Source organism: Lates calcarifer, linkage group LG6 (genome assembly GCF_001640805.2).
Source record: "Lates calcarifer isolate ASB-BC8 linkage group LG6, TLL_Latcal_v3, whole genome shotgun sequence".
NCBI classification, from domain to species: Eukaryota; Metazoa; Chordata; class Actinopteri; family Centropomidae; genus Lates; species Lates calcarifer.
This window is the reverse complement of record NC_066838.1, coordinates 15,111,530-15,129,506: the sequence shown is the minus strand read 5'-3', so window position 1 is coordinate 15,129,506 and position 17,977 is coordinate 15,111,530. Positions and strand designations below refer to the sequence as shown.

The following is a 17,977-nucleotide window of genomic DNA, read 5'->3' as shown; positions in this document are numbered from 1 at the left end:
CCTACTGCAATCCCTCAAGATCTCAGCCTTAAAATATCACTTCTACTCTCACACTGTGGCAGTAGATTGAACACCCAACACATCAGCCATGCCTTGAATAGCTGATGTGTTGGATTCCATTATATTATGGGGTGTTCTTGCTATTTTTGTACAATCACTGTAAATATTGCCGCCTCCCTCCCTGTAGGAACACCTCTGATGTTTCCTAAAGAGGACGAAAGAGAAGCAGACAATGCACTTTATTTGAACTTTGTGTCTGAGGTCTGTAATTGAATTGCTGTTGAAGACAATTTGGATAAAAGATGTTGTAATTTTAGCACCGCCAATTAAAACACAAGCCGAAGCATGGCATTGCCTGAAACATCTCAGACAGACTGCAGTATACAGTAGCACCATGAGGGAAACCAAAGTAAGCTGTTATTGTGGCTCCTGTAATGAAATATTACAGCGGAGAGCGACAAAAATGTGTTTCCATGCAATAGTATTAAAGTGTGTTCTGTTCAAGATTATTTTCCCCCCGTGCCACCTCAGCGCCAGGGAGGTCATGGAGGGTAAAATAAAAAAATAAAAAACATGTTGTCGGTCTGTTTAAAGAGTCTGCTGCAGAAAAGTCTCAGGTCATTCTTTGAGGGAAGTTTTAGGCATGAAGGCCTCTGGAAGTGTTAGATGGATTCCTTCAACTGGTTGGTGTTTATGATGTGTGCAGAGTCATATTTATCTTTTAATTGCACAACCCAAAGTAACACATTTGTCTCTGATTAGCACTGTGAGAGTACACTGTGATACTACCAGGCTCCACCAAAATCATGGAGCAAATGTATTTCGAGGACTGTGATTATAAAACGTATGATTTTGTGTCTTCTCACGGTTTTCTATTAAATTTTGTTTTGGCAGGATGGAGTGCTCTTTCTCACTGACTCTCCGATTTCCTCTCTCAGTATTGCCAGCACCCAGAGCGAGGCAGCAAGTTTGGCAAGCCGCACCATCTGGGAACTTATCCGACCCCTCACAAAGCCAGCCACACAAACGTTTGCAGTTATCTAAACATGAGTGTGATGCACATCTAGGACTTGGAGCGTTAAATCACAATCATATGACAGATGATGGGATTGACACTTTCTTTCTGTTGAAGAGTGAAGTAGCCACAGTGGTGGAAAAGGAACACAGGCCAGATCAGTGCCCTGTTGGAGAGCTGGCAGGGGACAGAATTTTGGTAAATGCTTTTCTAGATAACTCTCTCAACTTCCTCTCTTTCTTCCATTTTGTAGATTCAGGCTTCCTCTCTGTTTCTCACTCTTTATTTCTCTGTCTGCCCGTCTCTCTCTCTCTCTCTCTCTCTCTCTCCCTCTCTCTTGCTGTGGTACACTTGATTATGGTGTTGGTCTGTAGCTAGAGGGCTTGGCATCCAAATTAAACTCTTTCTGTCCTACGAGTGTTCAACTTAAGTGTCTCCAGAGATTAGCACACCCACTTGTTAGCTCTTGCGTAGGTGCATGCCATGTGTGTATGTGTGTATGTGTGTGCCTTCCTATGCAGAAGGAGAGAGAGGAGAAGAATATTGACCGGAGTGTTGTTTTTGTGTTTCGGATTTGGAATTCAGCCCAACAGAAAGTTCATTTTGTACTTGTTAATGTTGCTAGCTATCAAGGCCGTGTGCAGCAAGGCTGACGGCCGAGCGGTTAGTTCTCCTGCACACTGCAGTAAGCACATTCTTGCTGATCCTAAATAGTTGACCCTTAACACTGGTAACCAATCTCATGGTCCAGCAAGGGAAGTGTGCTCAATCCTGCGCCCTCCACCCATCTTCCGTCACCTCGCCTCACTTTATCTGCTCGCCTCTGATGCCTGTCCGAGTCCTTAAACTGCTCTCCTCTCTTGTGTCTGTGTGTGTGTGTCTCTGTGTGTGTGTGTGTGTGTGTGTGTGTACTGATGCTTTTTATTTTATCAGCCAGAACCCCCCCCCCCCCCCCACCACCACCACCACCACCCCCCCCCGAACCCTTCATCCTTCAATAACAAACACAGGAAGCTGCTGTTGTCGGGTAGAACAGACAGTACATGGGAGAAGAAAAGCACCACAGTCCGCTCCACAGTCAACCTCTGACAAACGGACACTTGGCCTCAACTCAATGGGACGCAAAACATCTGTTGGGTATGATGGGATGTCGGTTTAACAGTTTAGTCATGTCACACACATAATGATGGACAGCACCGAAGTGGCAAGCCTGTCAATTTTTTTTTTTTTTTTTTTGGAAAATACCCCCCTGGCTGACAGGCCGCGGATGGTTTTAAAGATTTAAGAACAAAGCTAAAGAATCCATCTGTGCAAGACTACAAAGATGGGAAAGAGCAAAAAAAGGAGAGCTGATTGCAGTTTTTGTGCAAAGCTTCTACTCTGCCTGTATGTGCAGGAACTGCAGAATAAATGTGAATGTGTAGTTTCTTAGACAGTAATGTGCTGTTTGCAAAATGACTGTACAATTATGGAGAATGAAGACTGCACCACATGCACAAGGCTAAGAGCAGAAATCTAACATGTGATTACACGCCCAGGCAGAGAGAGTGAAAAGTATAAATATATGTGCGTGTGTGAGTGTATGTGTGTATATATATGTGTGTGTGTGTGTGTGTGTGTGTGTGTGTGTGTGTGTGTGTGCACGCGCCTGTTCATATTACATATTCAAACCATGCATGTATTGTTCTCTCATTAACTTGTTAACTTTGCCAGTTGCTGGCCTCCCAATAACCCAGCTCCATTGTCTCTCTCTTATTAACTGTCTGTCTCACCCTGTCTCAGCCTTCCTCCCTCTCCCTCCTCCTCTTTTGTAACTCCCCTGCAGATGCTTGATCTGCAGGGGACCTTCTGTTCTTCATTTAGAGCCGCAAAAAACACCGCTCTCTGTTGAAACCCTATACCTGGAGCCAGGCAGGCAACAGAGCAAGTGCACAGCACCCTGTGAATTACGACTTCATGTGCCGCATGCCGAGCTCAACGTTTTATCATTTTAATTATATTCATTACTCTAAGTGATATACTGTGAAGTGTGTTGTGTCTGTTGCGCAGGTGGGTTAACAAATTAAAGAGCCTTAACTCCAGCGCCAAATCTCTGTGTTACTCACACTTGCATCAGCTCTCATAAAATATTTAGTTTATTGTTTATGTTTTTTTTTTCCTGAGCAAGACTGCAAATACACATACCACTCTTGTTGCAGCAGGAACTGATGTAAGGCAACTAACTACAACGTGAATCAAGCTGTCATGTTCCCTTCATGTTCCATGGCTGAGTTATTGATATTAACACGGGATGAGAGGAACAGAGGGAGATGACGGAGCTGTCGTTTCTGAGAAAACTATAAAAGAGGGCTTGCAACAGGGTTTGTTCTTCTTCCCATTGCTCTGTTATGCTCTCGTAAAAAACTTGCTTTTAGGGTAACTAACAACACAACTGATATGGGCATGGGCTCTCACTCACATCACACTTGCATCACAGAGCTCAAAGCATCTCTGAGGGGTCCAAGATCATAGATATGTTGAGACAGAAGAATGGTGCATTGTTTTATTTTTATGCCTCGCTGTGCAGGAGGAGGAGGAGGAGAGAGAAAGCCACGAGGAGAGGGACAAACAGCAGGAGAGATGGACAGTGAGATACAGTATTGGCGACAGATGCATAGAGAGGGAAACAGACAGAGAGAACATTGAGATCTGGGAAGTCGCTTCGTCAATCAGGTTGGCAGGGCACCAGAGCTCCAGTGGCTTTCGTTCCCAAACGGGGGGAAAAAAGGAGCTCTGAACGTGCTCCAGCTCTCTTTCCTTCCTTCCCTTCGCCTTCTCCCTCCTCTCTCTCTCTGTTTTAAATCTTCTCTCTGTCTTCCAGCCACGTATTATTGGACTCAACTAGACATGAACCACCGCTCGTCTCATCTTTCGCTGATCAGCTTAGAGACTTTCTAAGAACAATCGCCGTATTGTGTCTTTAAAAGTCAGCTTGCTGTTTGTCCCTCAGCTCCACTCTGCCCTAACATGTTCATCACCTTTTTTCCTAGCTCCCCCACTGCTAACCCGAGTAATGGGTCGCCCCAGCTCCTCTCACGCAAACACACTCGCGCCCCAATTACTGTACACAATCCTATAGGGAATGACGTCACCTCTACATGTTTGGAGGCTCTGATCGGGGCCCCACTCGCAGTCAGAGTGAAGCTATGTATTTTTACTGAGCGGCTGGTGGTAGATGTTTATGTTGGAGCTCATCTGGTGACAGAGAACCTGCATGATGTTTATGTTTTCTTCTCTAATGGGCTCCTTAGGGTTCACTCTGTGTCACCAGACATTTTCACTTTCTCTCAGGGACCCACATGCTGCAGTGCCAAGGTCACCTTCATTTCCACTTACCATGAACAAAGGCTCCTCCTATAAGTCCTGTGAGCACCGCTGACTCAGACTAGAGACAGAGGTTAATCCTCTTCAGTCAGCATGTTCCCATAAAAGTATCACATACATGAATGAAAAGAATGAAAAACAGTAAAACCCGTGTTTTGAGCAGATCCGGATTCCACTGTAATGCATTTTATATAATAATCGGTTCCATTACTGTGTAAATTACACATTCGCTTTAATACACACAGAAACATTACAGTCATTTTCCTAATCAAAGATGATATTTGAAAGAAAAAGATGGGGTTGGTGATGTTAAAATTAAAGCTCTGGCTGGCTAAGAAAACTACATGATGAAGCCATTGTTCTGCAAACCTGATGATGATTGGGATGATTATAATGACGCACGAATGAGACGAGCAGCGAAGGCAAAAGAAGGATACAGTAAACCCCTCCAAGAGACTTGTGTAGCTGTATGTCATGATGATGCAGTTGTGTGTTTTATGCTTGTATAGCCATTTACTTTACCATATAACCTACTGGTTATATGTGTGCCCCTGCTGTGGATAGAGGACCAGTCCCTGGGCGTCAGTGAGACAGGAGAAGGCATTTGGGGGAACCTTCTCCACTTCCAGCAGATTGTTTTCCAAGTGGACCGAAGCCAAAGTGGAGCCAGAATTACGAGGGTGGCACACTCCCCACTGCCTCACCGACCTGAAACCACAACATACAAAAACTCAAACTCACGTATAGTTGCATACTGACTATTATATCTCAATCCAAAGAGAAATAGCCAGGGGCACTTGTACCCCAGAGCTACCTCTGCAGTTGCGACGAGGTACATGGAAGGTATTTAGCTCAAATAATTAGATTTTTTTTTTTTCAATTCACATATTCAATCAGCTGAACATTTTATATTTTGATTCCTTAGAATCCCTGAGCATCTTGCCAAAGCAGGCTTTGTGAGTGGGTGCGAATTCAGCTTTTTAAAATGGTCACTCTTTGTCTTTCAAACAGTGAGGAGAGATTTCCCTCATTCATTTCAGCCTAGCTTTTAGATCGGCTCTTACGTCACTTTAGGAAATCGAGGAAATAAACCTGTTGACGCATCACTACAGTGGTGTGCTGACTGACTTTTGCCAAGTTTTCTTGTTTGAGGTCCATTCATCAAGTTTGGCTGCTGACCACGACAACGAACACAAGGTCATGTAAATCGTAACTGCTACTTTGGTCACCAGTGTTACTGTGCTAGATCAAAGGGGAGACGGGGTCTGGTCCAGCTCACAGAGTAATAAGCAATTGTTGTGACAACGATAGTCTTTCTGCTGATGAACACTTTTGTTGAAATGTCAGTTTGTATAAATTTAGATGCATGAAGACACTGAATATGCCACAATATTCTTCTTTGCTGCTTTGCCAAGCTCCTTAGAGTAATTTCCAAAGAGAGCTGAACTAGCAGAGCTAATTGTATTAGAACAGGATTGGGTAAAAAGCAGGCAATCCTTGAGCTTATCCTTGCATTATGAAAATCATACTTCACTCCTAAAATCTGACTTAATGTTGGTATGTGTGACTCTACCTGATCTGGTTGTTGTCCAGTCTCAGCACCTGCAGGTTCTTAAACTGCCGAACACAGCGAGGGACCTCCCTCAGATGGTTGTTGTCCAGTAGGAGCTCACCCAGCGAGCGGTACGTTCCGACGAAAGAGACGCGCTCTATACCCTCGTTGCCCAAGGCGTTGTGGGACAGGTGGAGGGACTGCAGGCCGGGCCGCAGGTGACGGAACGTGAAGGCAGGGACGTGGCTGATTTTGTTGTGTTGGAGGGAGAGTTTACGGAGAGAACGGGGCAGGTTCATTGGGACAGAGGTGAACTGGTTGTAGGACAGGTCCAAGGCTTCCAGAGACCTGGGGAGACAAATCACATGGAGGAAGAATCATGATTTAGGTACATATAGGAAGCATTTTTAGCCTTATATCAAGGCTTTTCACTGCATTCCTCATGCTTCATAGTTACTGGACTCCTGGATTGAGCTGTTTGGGAGGTAAGAGAACAGTGTGAGAGTCTAAGCAGCAGGGGAGACATGGGAAGCAGCAGGGGAGAAAATAATGGGGCCTGTAGGGGTTTTAAATTGTAAGCGAGCATGGCAGTTTGAGGGGGAATTTGTGGCTGAGTGGCTGATAAGGGGAATGCAAATGTTTGACTTGTGGGGGGAAAAAAGAATGAACAGCCATAGAGGGAGGATGTGATCTCAGGGGTCTGAGGCGAAAGATACAGCACAGGGGTTCGGTGTTTTTGTTGGAAGATCCCACACAGCTGTTGTGAGTTTACAGCATAGCTCACAGCAGGAGAGGAACCTCATTTCCTGCTCTTCTGCCCATCCACAGACCACACTGAACAGCCAATGGGTTCAGAACATCCTCAGGTGGTCAGCCAATGACCACACAGCGAAGTGGGACGCAGACCAATGAGGGACCAAAGAGAGCGGAGGGTTACGGAGGTGGGAAACACTTGTACCAGCATCTGACTGATTGATGTGTGCATCAGCATTCTTGCTACTTGTAATAGTGACTTACAGTGAGATCTCTGCATTAACTCTCCTCCCTTGAATTTTACAACTCACAGTTTACATTAATCACTGCTGTGTTTTGGTGGATTACAAGCTCCAAGATGTAGATGATGTGACAATAACAAGGGTTAAGATCCTAAATCAATCAAAATGTTGTATGTTAAGCAATTCTGATCCTCTGTCAGCATCACAGAAAGTCAGATTAGTATTAGTTCCTCGTCTAACAAGTCTTTTGTAGACTTCAGAAACCTGTGTTAGTTACACACCTTTCTGTACACAGAGTGTTATAAAACGTCACATCACTGCAACCATATATATTTTACTGAAAACAAAGTCAGAACAGGGGAATGAGCACACTGACAGATTTAACTCAAAAACACACAAGCGCATGAGGCAACACTCACTGAAGGCGCAGCAGGCCTCTTGTTTAACCCGTACGTGTTGTGGCAGTTATGGACTGCTGTGAAAATGTGTTTCTGCTTAGAAATTTAATCCCCAAAACATATCGCTCCATCCGCTCTCAGTACCAGTTCAGACCAGTTGTGTGCTGTTGATTTGTATTCTAAATCTTTGCCAGGAAGCTCAGCAGCAGTCCGCTGCTGCTTAGCGCTCCACATGGTATTAATGAGCAGAGGGACATACAGTCTTCTCTTGCTGGAGTCCTCCGCCCTCTGCCCTCCCACCCACTGGCACCTACACAGATGCGCAAACACCAACATGTTCGCACGCCCGTGTTTGTGCAACACACACACATACACATATGTAGATGAAATAAACATGCTCGCAACACAAAGATGCACAGAGAACATGTAAGTACACAAGAGAAATGTATGAATTTTAAAATGCATGTTCACATATTGATATTTTATATACTGCATATTCAAACAACAAGGGCCACACATGCCTCTGCACTCTCTTTCCAAGATTCATTTATTACTTCATTTCTAAAACATTTATAGAGAGGCAAACAGCAAACACACAAAACCAAAGCTTTTTGTGTGCATGAATGTATGTGCTATTGTGCAAAAGCATGGCCAGGAATAATCAAGCTGATGGTCCGCTCATCCTCAGGATGTTGGGTTCTAATGCGAACCAGCACACAGAGAGGTTTGTCTCATTTCCTAATCTCACATAGATACAGAAGCACAAGTACAATACAGCTCCTAGTGCACTAAGCCCACCATGCCAGCACTGCACAAGCTGGCTTACACACTTAGGAAACCTAACCAGGTTAGGTAATGTAGCCAGGCGGAGCGGCTGCGCCAAGCAGGCAACATGGACCAAGACTTGACTTAAAAGAATGGTTTGATGGATGGATGATGGCAGAGCTTGGCTTCAGCTACATGGCGTCATCTCGGTGCAGACTTCTGTGCACACTGAATTTATTAACAAAGGCTGATATCTGGAAGTATTTAAGGCCATTTTTCACATCTGTTGAATACTGACTGAAGCACATTTGGATTCATTTAAACACTAAATATGACTTTGATCATTTGCTACAACAGTATTTAGTGTATACTGTCCATCCACTGTGAGTATATGTACGGTTGTCTAGTATACATACTGCAGTGTCAGATTTATAACACTGCCACTCCCAATTGAATGTGTTTGTAACCAAACAGGAAACCTTTAAATGAGAACCAAAGATCACTTAAATCAAAGTCAGAGGTTTTCACTTGACATGAGTGTGATGCTTTAGCGTAGTTGGTGTGTTTTTGCGTTTTGGTATGCACATGTTTGCCCATTTTCCCATTTATGTAAGCTTATTATGAAACCAATTTGCACCGGTCCAAAGATACAACAGCTTTCATCGCAAGCTCTATCAGGCTCAGACAAGTCATAACGTAACGCGACACACACAACTTTGATGTGCTGATCACTGAACCTGCGCCTCCATGCAGTCATTCTGAGCCTGCAGCGATGATAAATCTATACAGAGATCCTCTCCAACGACAGCCTCTCTGTCAAAATGACACAACTGATAAAAACCAAATGGGGAAAAAAATTATATAATGCGAGCCAGACAAAATTGCTCTCTGTTTAAACATGAAATCAAACAAAATGAGGCACCATTCCTGTGTCACTTATTAATTAACACTGCCAGCGTAGATTTACTGGATATTTTAAAAGCTAATGTCACATTTACGAGGCTGTTACGTTAAGCCGCAGAACATGTAAAAATCCAGATTACAATCATTTTCCCAATAAAAATGTTTGACGGCGTAATTCAAAAATTGTAATTGAAAACATATTAGCCATAAAATATTATTTTTTTCGACTTTGGGGATGAATGATGTTTATGCAGCTTTAATCAGCGAAAGTAATTTAAAACATGTTCTGGCTCTGACAGTCAACATGTGTTTGGAGTCCGGTCTATTAGCTGGCAGCAGTGTAAGTTTTGAGCAACTAGAGGAAGAGAGGTTATTTGAGCTGACAGTTTCATGAAAAGCCAGGAAAGGACAGCAAACTGGCGAGTGTATGTGTCTTTTTTTAAGTGCATCTGTGTGTTTAACAATGAAAGCTGCTAGTTGTGCCCCTAAGGAGAGGTAACTTGGCTCTCAGTGAAACAGCATTGATTGTATGCTACTGCAGATTTGAGTTACATAAGACACGTACAGACTGGTGACAAATTAAAGGAAAAATAGAATAAATGCAATCATAACAAATGCAGATGCCTCCATACTGGGAATGAGGACTCACTGAATGGTTAAAGGAGTTTGAAAATTAGTGACATGTTAGTTTTGTGTTAAGATGGGGCCTTTCTTGTTGTCTCCAGTATGGAAATATTTCATTTGGAAATGCTCTAAGCTAAGTTGCGGATGAGCTTGTGGAGACAATGTGTAAAGCAGTACTTTGACGTGTCCCAGTGAACACTTTCAATGCAGTTGGTTTGAAACCTCAGTGCTTCAACAAGGCCTCATGAACTCCCTTGTTAATGGTTTTCACAGTCTCCAGAGATTTTGGAATAATGTGGTAGACAGTCATTCTAACCATCATCAAAACACCAAATGAGAAAATATCTCTTGGTAGAATGTTATCCATCCCTTCAGCAGAATTCAGAGACTTCAACCTATGACAGAGAAGTAATTAAACTGTTTTGGAGGCTCAAGGTGAAACAACACTTTACTGTGACAGTTTTGCGTTACTTTCTCGCCCTTCTGTATCTGAATTAACAGGTGAACAGAGGTGAAAGAAGTACTAAGATTCTTTAGTTATTTCAAGTATTATCAGCAAAAAGCATTTTAAAGTACTTATATTATGCAAAAATCATCCTGGTGAGTTATATAACTACATATTTCATTATTTAATCATTATAACTGATGCTTTTCAACATTTTACTTGTATTAGTTGGTTGAGGTGGAGCTGAGATTAACTACTCTATATGCTGTTGGTTAATTAAAGGAACTATTTGTAAGTTTTCTCTGCTGCTGAACGTGGGTCATTGCAGGGATCGGATGGTGGTGATGGTCGTTTGTCAAGAGCTTCAGCCACTGTTTACAAATACACTCTCTAACCAGCACCTTGTCAGGGCAGTCTGGACACTACAATGAGGCTCTTTTGGAAGGTGATGAGACAGGCTAGCTGGACCGGGGCTAGCTGGTTAGCATGCTAACTTCAGTAGAAGAAAAGATGTGGCAGAAATAGAAGCAAATCATTGCTGTTGCTGTTGAAGACAGCTCTTGGCACAGCAAAGGAATTAAGTTTGATGCTGAGCTCCCAGTTTTCGTTAGATGGTAGAGTAAACAGCTGTTGATGCTAATGTTGGCCATGTAGCAATATCAAAACTTACATATAGCTCCTTTAATCTACATGTTATGTTATTTATTATGTTTCATATTTGAATTGAAATAAGTTTATCTTTATGTGTTAAAAAGTTAATATGCAAAGTAACTAGTAACTAAAGTTGTAGTTGAGTAAAAAGTGCAATAAATTCCTCTGAAATGTAGTGGAGTAATAAAAAATGGTACTTAAGAACAGCACTTGGGTAATTATGCTCAGTTACGTTTCAACACTGGTTGTAAAGAAAGCGCATAATGTTCACATGATGTCCACACACTGGTAGCAATTGTAAACAAACCCAGAGGAACACAAACTAAAGACAGATCTGGGATAAGTTAACTGAGTACAAACAAAGATGGAATCTGGGAAACAGAAAATCTAATTTTCACAGCTAAAATATTAAATTATAATTCACAAGCTGGACAGTATTAACAAGGTACACAGTGAGGTGAGATGTTGGCAGTCGGCCTAGCCTGCATGAGACAGATCCCAGGTCCAAATTATACTCCCCAGCTCCCTGTAACCTCCAATATCCTCCACTTGTACCTCCAATCCCTAAACCCCAGCACGAGGCAACAATAACACTGACTCCATGACACGGAACAGAGGCGCTCCACTAACCAGAACCAGCACACTGCAGTTTATTTTAACATTAGGCAATTTACTTTTCATTACGTTGCTCCCTTTTTTCAACACCCTTTCTGTCTACTTTTCCACACACTTCTACAGAGCTACATGACGAATACATTTCTCCATGAGTTATTCAACCTGGATTTAATCATTATCTGCAGAATAACGCAGAATCCAACTATAGGGAGGTCTAATGTCACTTTGCCCTTTAAGGTATCTTCTCCTGCAGTGTTAGTGGACTAGAGGTCAAGGTTGAATTTGTTCACACTTGGTTGTCTATGCACTGCTGGGGGAAGCTTTTGCAGAAGGGAAGCTAATAAGCCTGCAGTGCCAATGGGAACGCTACTGCTCTCACCACTAATGAGGTCAAGTGTCAGGCGTCAAATATACTTGAGTCAGAAGTCAAATGAAGGCTTGGAGTACATGTCTGGTAGAATTGTCTTCATTGAATAATCACCTCTCTTTTGGTTTTGTGTTTTCTGTCTGAGATTACAAGATTTTATCATTTCTTCAGTCAAATTTGCCCTGAATATATTTTCTCAACTTTAGATTCTCCACTTCCTCTTGTCATTTAGTCATATCAGTATAATCAGTATAAACTAGTTGCACTTCCCCGGTCTTCCGTTCTCTCTTTTGCATTTTCTTTTCCTCAGTTCTCCCTGAAGCTCCCACTGTGGTTCACAAGGATCCCAGGGAGCAAAGAAAAACCCACTGGAATTCACTATATTTAAACAACACACACACACACACACATGCAACATCTAGACACACTGAAACCTACACAAACCCACACACACACACATACATATGCACACCATTGCCCTCAAGCCCTCCTTCACACGTCTGCTCATCTAAGTACACAAGGTCAGCTGTCATAACTTCTGTGATATGTGTGCATGCATGCGTGTATTTGTGTGTGTGTGTGTGTGAGAGAGAGAGAGAGAGAGGAGAGAGGAAGAAGAAAAAGAGAGGAAGAATGCTTGCCTTTGTGTGCATCTGTCAGAACGTCAGCCAAAGATATTGATACTGATGCCAGAAGCTGAAGGGGCTCAAAGTACTGATCTGGATTGTGTATGGGTGTGTTTACATGCATGTTTGAGAGTATCATAGTAGAATCATAGTGTCAGTCTCAGATATTGATATTAATGATAGGAATAGTGATTTGATCTGTCAAAGGCTTGATCAGTTTTTAATGTAAATGCATTATTTTAGATCTTTTAGGAGCCACAAACATCAACTGATAACCACTAATACATCAAGAATGATGACTGTGTTCAGATTCCCAAACAACACCAGTCTACCCCCTTGTGGCTGATGGAGGAACTGCAGAAAATTATTTTAATGAATTGCTCCGGATGGGTGGATGAATTGGACATACTTGAGATATATCCAGGCACGGATAGCGATGTCTTGCTCATGCAACAGGTTGTGACTCAGGTCCAGCACTCTCAAAAGGACACAGCCCCTCAGTGCCTCTTCTCGCACCTCCTCAATCTGATTTTCATTCATTTCCAGCTCCTATATGGAAAAAACAACAACACAGATTTCTGAATTGAGGCATCAAAACTAACCCAAGCTCTTGTCCACATGTCAGTACAATTCTGAGTCCCAGCAGGCTCCTGTAGCTCATCCTAACTGTTTATGGACAAATTTTGCCTACAGGATTCAATAAAGTTGTATAAGTGCACCTGAAGAGAGGGAGGAAGACCCATAGGGAGGGAACGGAAGCGGTTGTTGTCCAGCTGGAGTTTCAAGAGCCTCTCTAGAGGTCTGAAGGCTAGCTGCAACACACTGCCCTCATGGAGCATATTCCCCTTCAGCTCCAGATTCAACAGGTTCATCATGCCTAGAAAGGAATATCATTGTCATTATTTTGACACAAGACTTTTTTTTTCTGTTTTATGTATGCAGACACAGCTCTTGCCTTTGAAACAGTCAGGGGTGAGTGCACTAAGTTGGTTGTTGTTAATCTTGAGCTCCTCCAGAGATGGTGGCAGTGCTGGGATCCTGGTAAGCTGGTTGCCATCTAGGTTCAGTTTCTTCAGAAAGGTCAAGTTCTACATGACACGCAGCAAAAAAGAGGGGTGTACAGGCCAGAGAGATAAAAAACAGACAAAATGGATACTTATAGAAAATCCATAATTTTCCATCCCAAATTGCCAAGCAGGACACAATCACAGAGTTCACAGAAATACACCAAATGAGAGAATGTCAAATTTGTGCATCTCTTCCATGTCATCTATCATGTTGTATTTTTAGTAAAGCCACTCTGTGTGGCTCCTCAGTGAAAGCTGCTGTGGTCGGTGTGTGTCAAGTAAAAGCAGTGGACTGCATCTTTTGCAGTATCCCTCTAGCCAGGCCATCAGTCCTCTGTCATTACTGGGATGCGAGCAGAAATGTAAGAAAAAAAAAAAAGCTCTAAAAATAATTTCCTTTTATTCTCCACATCATTGGCTGCATCTGTTTTCCAACAGGTTTATCCAGCCAATACTGTGAGAGTATGTCAATGGTGGTGTGTAATGATTGGTCAGAGTGTGGTAGGCTGCCTTAGTGTGGTCAGGATCTGTGTTTGGCCTGTGGTCATTTAGAGGTTAGACTGGAGGTTATTCTTAGACAGGATTAGTTAATGCAATTTTCAGTGCTCTTTTATTACTGTAATGATACAGGATACAGCCTTGCTTTTTATTTTAATTAGATGCAAAGTAACTTATAAAACTTGCAAATTCACTCATTCACATGTAGCGGGCTGCAGATTCTCACCACAAGAAGGAGCTTTGATGTCAATATCAGCCCAGTACTACACATGTTAACCTACAGGCGGGTGACAAATTAAAGGAAAAACCTGAAAAATGAGTGGAGAAACAGGATGACAACACCCCCTTATTCAAATCATATGCTATGGCCTTCAGAGTCACTGGGGTCTCAACCAAACTGAACACCTATGGGAGATTTTGGAGCAACGTGTTAGACCGTACCATCATCAAAACATCAAATGAGGGAATATCCTCTGGAAAAGTGAGTGTTCTATCCCTCCAGTAGAGACTTGTAGAATCAATGCCAAGACACATTGAAGCTGTTCTGGTGGCTAGTGGTGACTGAACAACTTACTAAGACACTTTATGTTGGCTTTTCCTTTAATTTGTCACTTGCCTGTATAACATCTATAGAGAAGGGTAAATGACTGCAGCTGCAGTTAAGACCATTTGCACTACCTGTATTGAGGTTTTACACCTGCAGTAGCACTTTAGCTGTTGGCTAAAATAACAGTTTTGTGGCACTTGGCACATACACTATGTAACACTGATGTGTTTTAAAGCCATCCCTTATTTGGACCCTAAAGTAGCATAGAGTTGTACATTCAAGTATGATTAAACATGCAGAATGTAACTTTATAGTTGTGTATATATTTGCAGGAGAATACTAAACTGACAGGGACGGTGCAGGCAGCTGTGTTGGATGGTGGACGAGGATAAAAATATGCACACAGAGCAGTGCTACTCACAGACAGGGGGTTTTGGCTGAACGACTCATCGTCCAGTTTGTTTTTGCTCAGGTCCAGAGTGTCAAGGTTCGGCAGGCCAGAGAAAGCTTGCGGCTCGAGGCTTCTGATGTTGTTCTCTTTAAAGATAAATCACATGGTATATGTGTGTAATAAGCTTTGTTAAGTCTTTTGATAGGAGTGTGATAAAGTGGACTTCACTTGAACCTCACTTGACTCAGAGGTCATCTCATGTTGACGTACTAGCTGCTGGAACTTTTGTTTTGACATTTATGTAAATAATATAATCAGTCAGTGAACTTTGTTGGAAGCAAATAACATTTCAGTTTTCTGTTAATAATTCACTGATAGTATATAGTATTTCCTGAAAAATAATACATATTGCTGGAAAGATACCAAAGTGATTTTTACACAGCTAACTATAAATAGCTGTCATGTAAATATGTACACATATAAAGTTATAAAATAGGGCTAATGGCATCAAAGTGGCAATTAGATCTTCCACCCCAACATGGAAACACACACCTGCCATGTCCAGCTTTGTGGCCTCCAGGTTATGAATGACTGGCAGGTGAGTCAAGCCGATGCCCCTGCAGCTGATTTCTCTGTCAGCTGTCTGACACACGCCGAGAGGAGACTCTGTAACATTGCTGTACGTTTCCGTTTGATTGCTGGGAGTCTCAGTTGGCTCTTCTTCCTCTTCCTCCTCCTCTTCTTCTTCCTCCTCCTCTTCTTCTTCCTCTTCCTGACACAGAAAATCATTAAAAAAAGAATTACATGAAAGAAAATTCTTTCATTACATCAACTAAGCAGCTAAATACCAAAGAAAAATAATTAGTCTTATTTGTCCAAAATAAAATAAATAAATAAATAAACCTCTTCCTCTTCCTCCTCTTCCTCCTCTTCTTCTTCATCATCGTCGTCATCATCATCATCGTCGTCGTCGTCATCATCATCATCATCATCCTCTTCCTCCTCCTCTTCCTCCTCTTCCTGAACTTTCGGTTGATCCATCAGCCTCCTCTTCTGGTCTTGAAGTTCCCTGAGTACAGCCATGAGAGCGCTGGGTGCCTCGTCTCCTTTCCCACGCTTCCTCCAGCCCATCAAGGGTCGCCCTAGCCCCGCCTACAATAAGCAAGAAAACCGCTAACCTTATAAACCAAGGAGATAAATCTTAGACCAGAGTATGACATGCTAAGAAATAGTGATTTTCTGTATCCACTTAGTGGATTTCAGTGTTTGTCTGTCTATTCCTACTATTCTATATGCATTGGCCTCCACTGTAGCTGCTGCATGTTTCCTCCACCCCCAGGCACCTCTCCTTCTTCTACCAGCCTCCAGCTCTCTGAGCTCAACTCTTTGCCGCCCCATCTCCTCTTCTGCCTCCATTTGGAGACGCTCATCCTCACTCTCTTCTTCACAGAGATGACACCAAACAAACAGATAATTACAGATATAAAACCAAAAAAAGTCAGTTTTTCAAATTGATGCTGAATAATTTCAAACTATTACAGTTATTAAAACATTTTTTTTATACTAGAGCATGTAGACAAAAAGAACAGCTTACCAGCAGGAAGGGTTGCATTTGAAACATGTGTACCTGACAAGGTCCTCTGCTGTTTCAATTCCTGGTGGAGGGATGGCTGCTGTTTCTACCTCAGGTGCCTCAGAAGAAGTGACAAAGTATGCACCCACATCATGCCAAGACTTTGTGCTTACTCCTGACAAAACTGTACCACTCAGACAAATGAACACGACCCACGTCCTTGGTGTCTGCATCGCTGGATGTGCACTTAATTCAAGCTACTTGAGCTGGAGAAAAACGTCCAAAAACGTTCCTCGACCTTCAGGAGCTGAAGCGAGGAAGAAGCCAATCCACGGAAAGTGCAGACGATTATGCCAATGGGAAGAAACTCTGATGAGAAGTAGTCAATGTGACAGTTTACACAAGAGGATGAATCTCCAAGAAAAACCCTAGAATTTAAGATTCTGAGCACCAGGGGTAAAAACTGCGGTCAAGTTTCTCTGTTGTGACTCAGCCTGAAGCAGTACTAAAACATATTGCACATGCCCCCTTCTCAGAGCTAAAGCAGAATTGAAGAAGGAGCGAGAGGATGGGAAGGAATATCTAGGAGGCCAAGAAGGTAAAAAAAAAAACAAACTCTCACTTTGTTATTAAGGGCCCTCGTTCATCGTACCATGAAATACACAGTCCCGCCCTGCTCCTCCTTGTCTCCTCTCCTTTTCATAACTGTCTGTTAACACTAGGTGGAAAGACAGAGGTGTGTGGAGGAGATAAGAGACGAGCAGAGGGCAAAAGATAGAAACTGGAACACTGTAAGTTTCATACATCTGTGATAGATTCTCGTTGGACATTGTCATGTGGTTTGACACACGTATTTGCGATCAGCTGTCAGTTTTGCATTTGTCTCCTGACTGAATCAGACTGTGATGCTAGTGGTGTATGCTGATCTTGGACCTTGTCCAACAAGAGACAGGGTCGGTAGACAGTTCAGGTCGGAGTCAACCTTGTTTGGCCAAGCTCCACTGGCGTCTATGTATGAAAACGAACATGACCTCTGAGAAATGAACAATGAGCCCGTCTTTACATTCTGTACATACATACTGTACATGTGCTCTGAATGTGCATGCATCCTCACACTCAATGCCAAAGCCAAGCAGGTGCCACCAGCTGAGTGTTGAGCCAAACTGGGATTTTCACTGTGGGCTGAAACCTGCTGACAGCCCCTCTTTATTTGCTTGGCAACCACACACACACACACACACACACACTAGATCTGTTTAAATGTACATGGATGTTGTGTCCCAGACAACCACCTCTGTGAGTGACAAGTTAATAGTATCAGCTGTTTGAAAATGAGATCAAAATCAGGCATCTGGTCTAGGCCATTCGTAGCATTGTGTTTTTGGAGATCAGCTGTAGACAGAGACGACAGCAGAGCCCAGACATGTTCCAAATGGCACATTGGACAATTTAACACTAAACACTCAAACACAGGGCCTAACGTGATCCTCCAAGGTAAATAGTGATGTCGTCCAAAGACTATTTATTTAAATCTTGACAGGAACATGCAGTAATCCACTGACCACATTCAACCCCTTCCTTA

The 17,977-nt window shown here is 42.7% G+C and overlaps 1 protein-coding gene across 1 annotated transcript; it reads right to left on the bottom strand.

Moving 5' to 3' along the window:
* Positions 1 to 4,593: 4,593 nt before the first annotated feature.
* Positions 4,594 to 17,142, bottom strand: si:dkey-32e6.6 (extracellular matrix protein 2). Its single transcript, XM_018668097.2, has 10 exons — positions 16,417 to 17,142; positions 16,107 to 16,264; positions 15,726 to 15,974; positions 15,375 to 15,594; positions 14,853 to 14,968; positions 13,275 to 13,407; positions 13,039 to 13,196; positions 12,729 to 12,868; positions 5,952 to 6,278; positions 4,594 to 5,086 (listed from the first exon to the last, which is right to left on the bottom strand). Exons 2-10 carry the CDS (start codon positions 16,236 to 16,238, stop codon positions 4,909 to 4,911), a joined length of 1,653 nt encoding a protein of 550 aa, XP_018523613.2. The 5' UTR covers positions 16,239 to 16,264; positions 16,417 to 17,142; the 3' UTR covers positions 4,594 to 4,908.
* Positions 17,143 to 17,977: the final 835 nt, after the last annotated feature.

Excerpts from the sequence above, each read along its gene's own strand:
- si:dkey-32e6.6 (XM_018668097.2), bottom strand. The coding sequence starts at position 16,238 with ATGGAGGCAGAAGAGGAGATGGGGCGGCAAAGAGTTGAGCTCAGAGAG. Across the intron at positions 15,975-16,106 it reads AGGCCAATGCATATAGAATA|GCGGGGCTAGGGCGACCCTT; the intron begins GTAGGAATAGAC and ends TGCTTATTGTAG. Across the intron at positions 13,197-13,274 it reads CACCCCTGACTGTTTCAAAG|GCATGATGAACCTGTTGAAT; the intron begins GCAAGAGCTGTG and ends ATTCCTTTCTAG.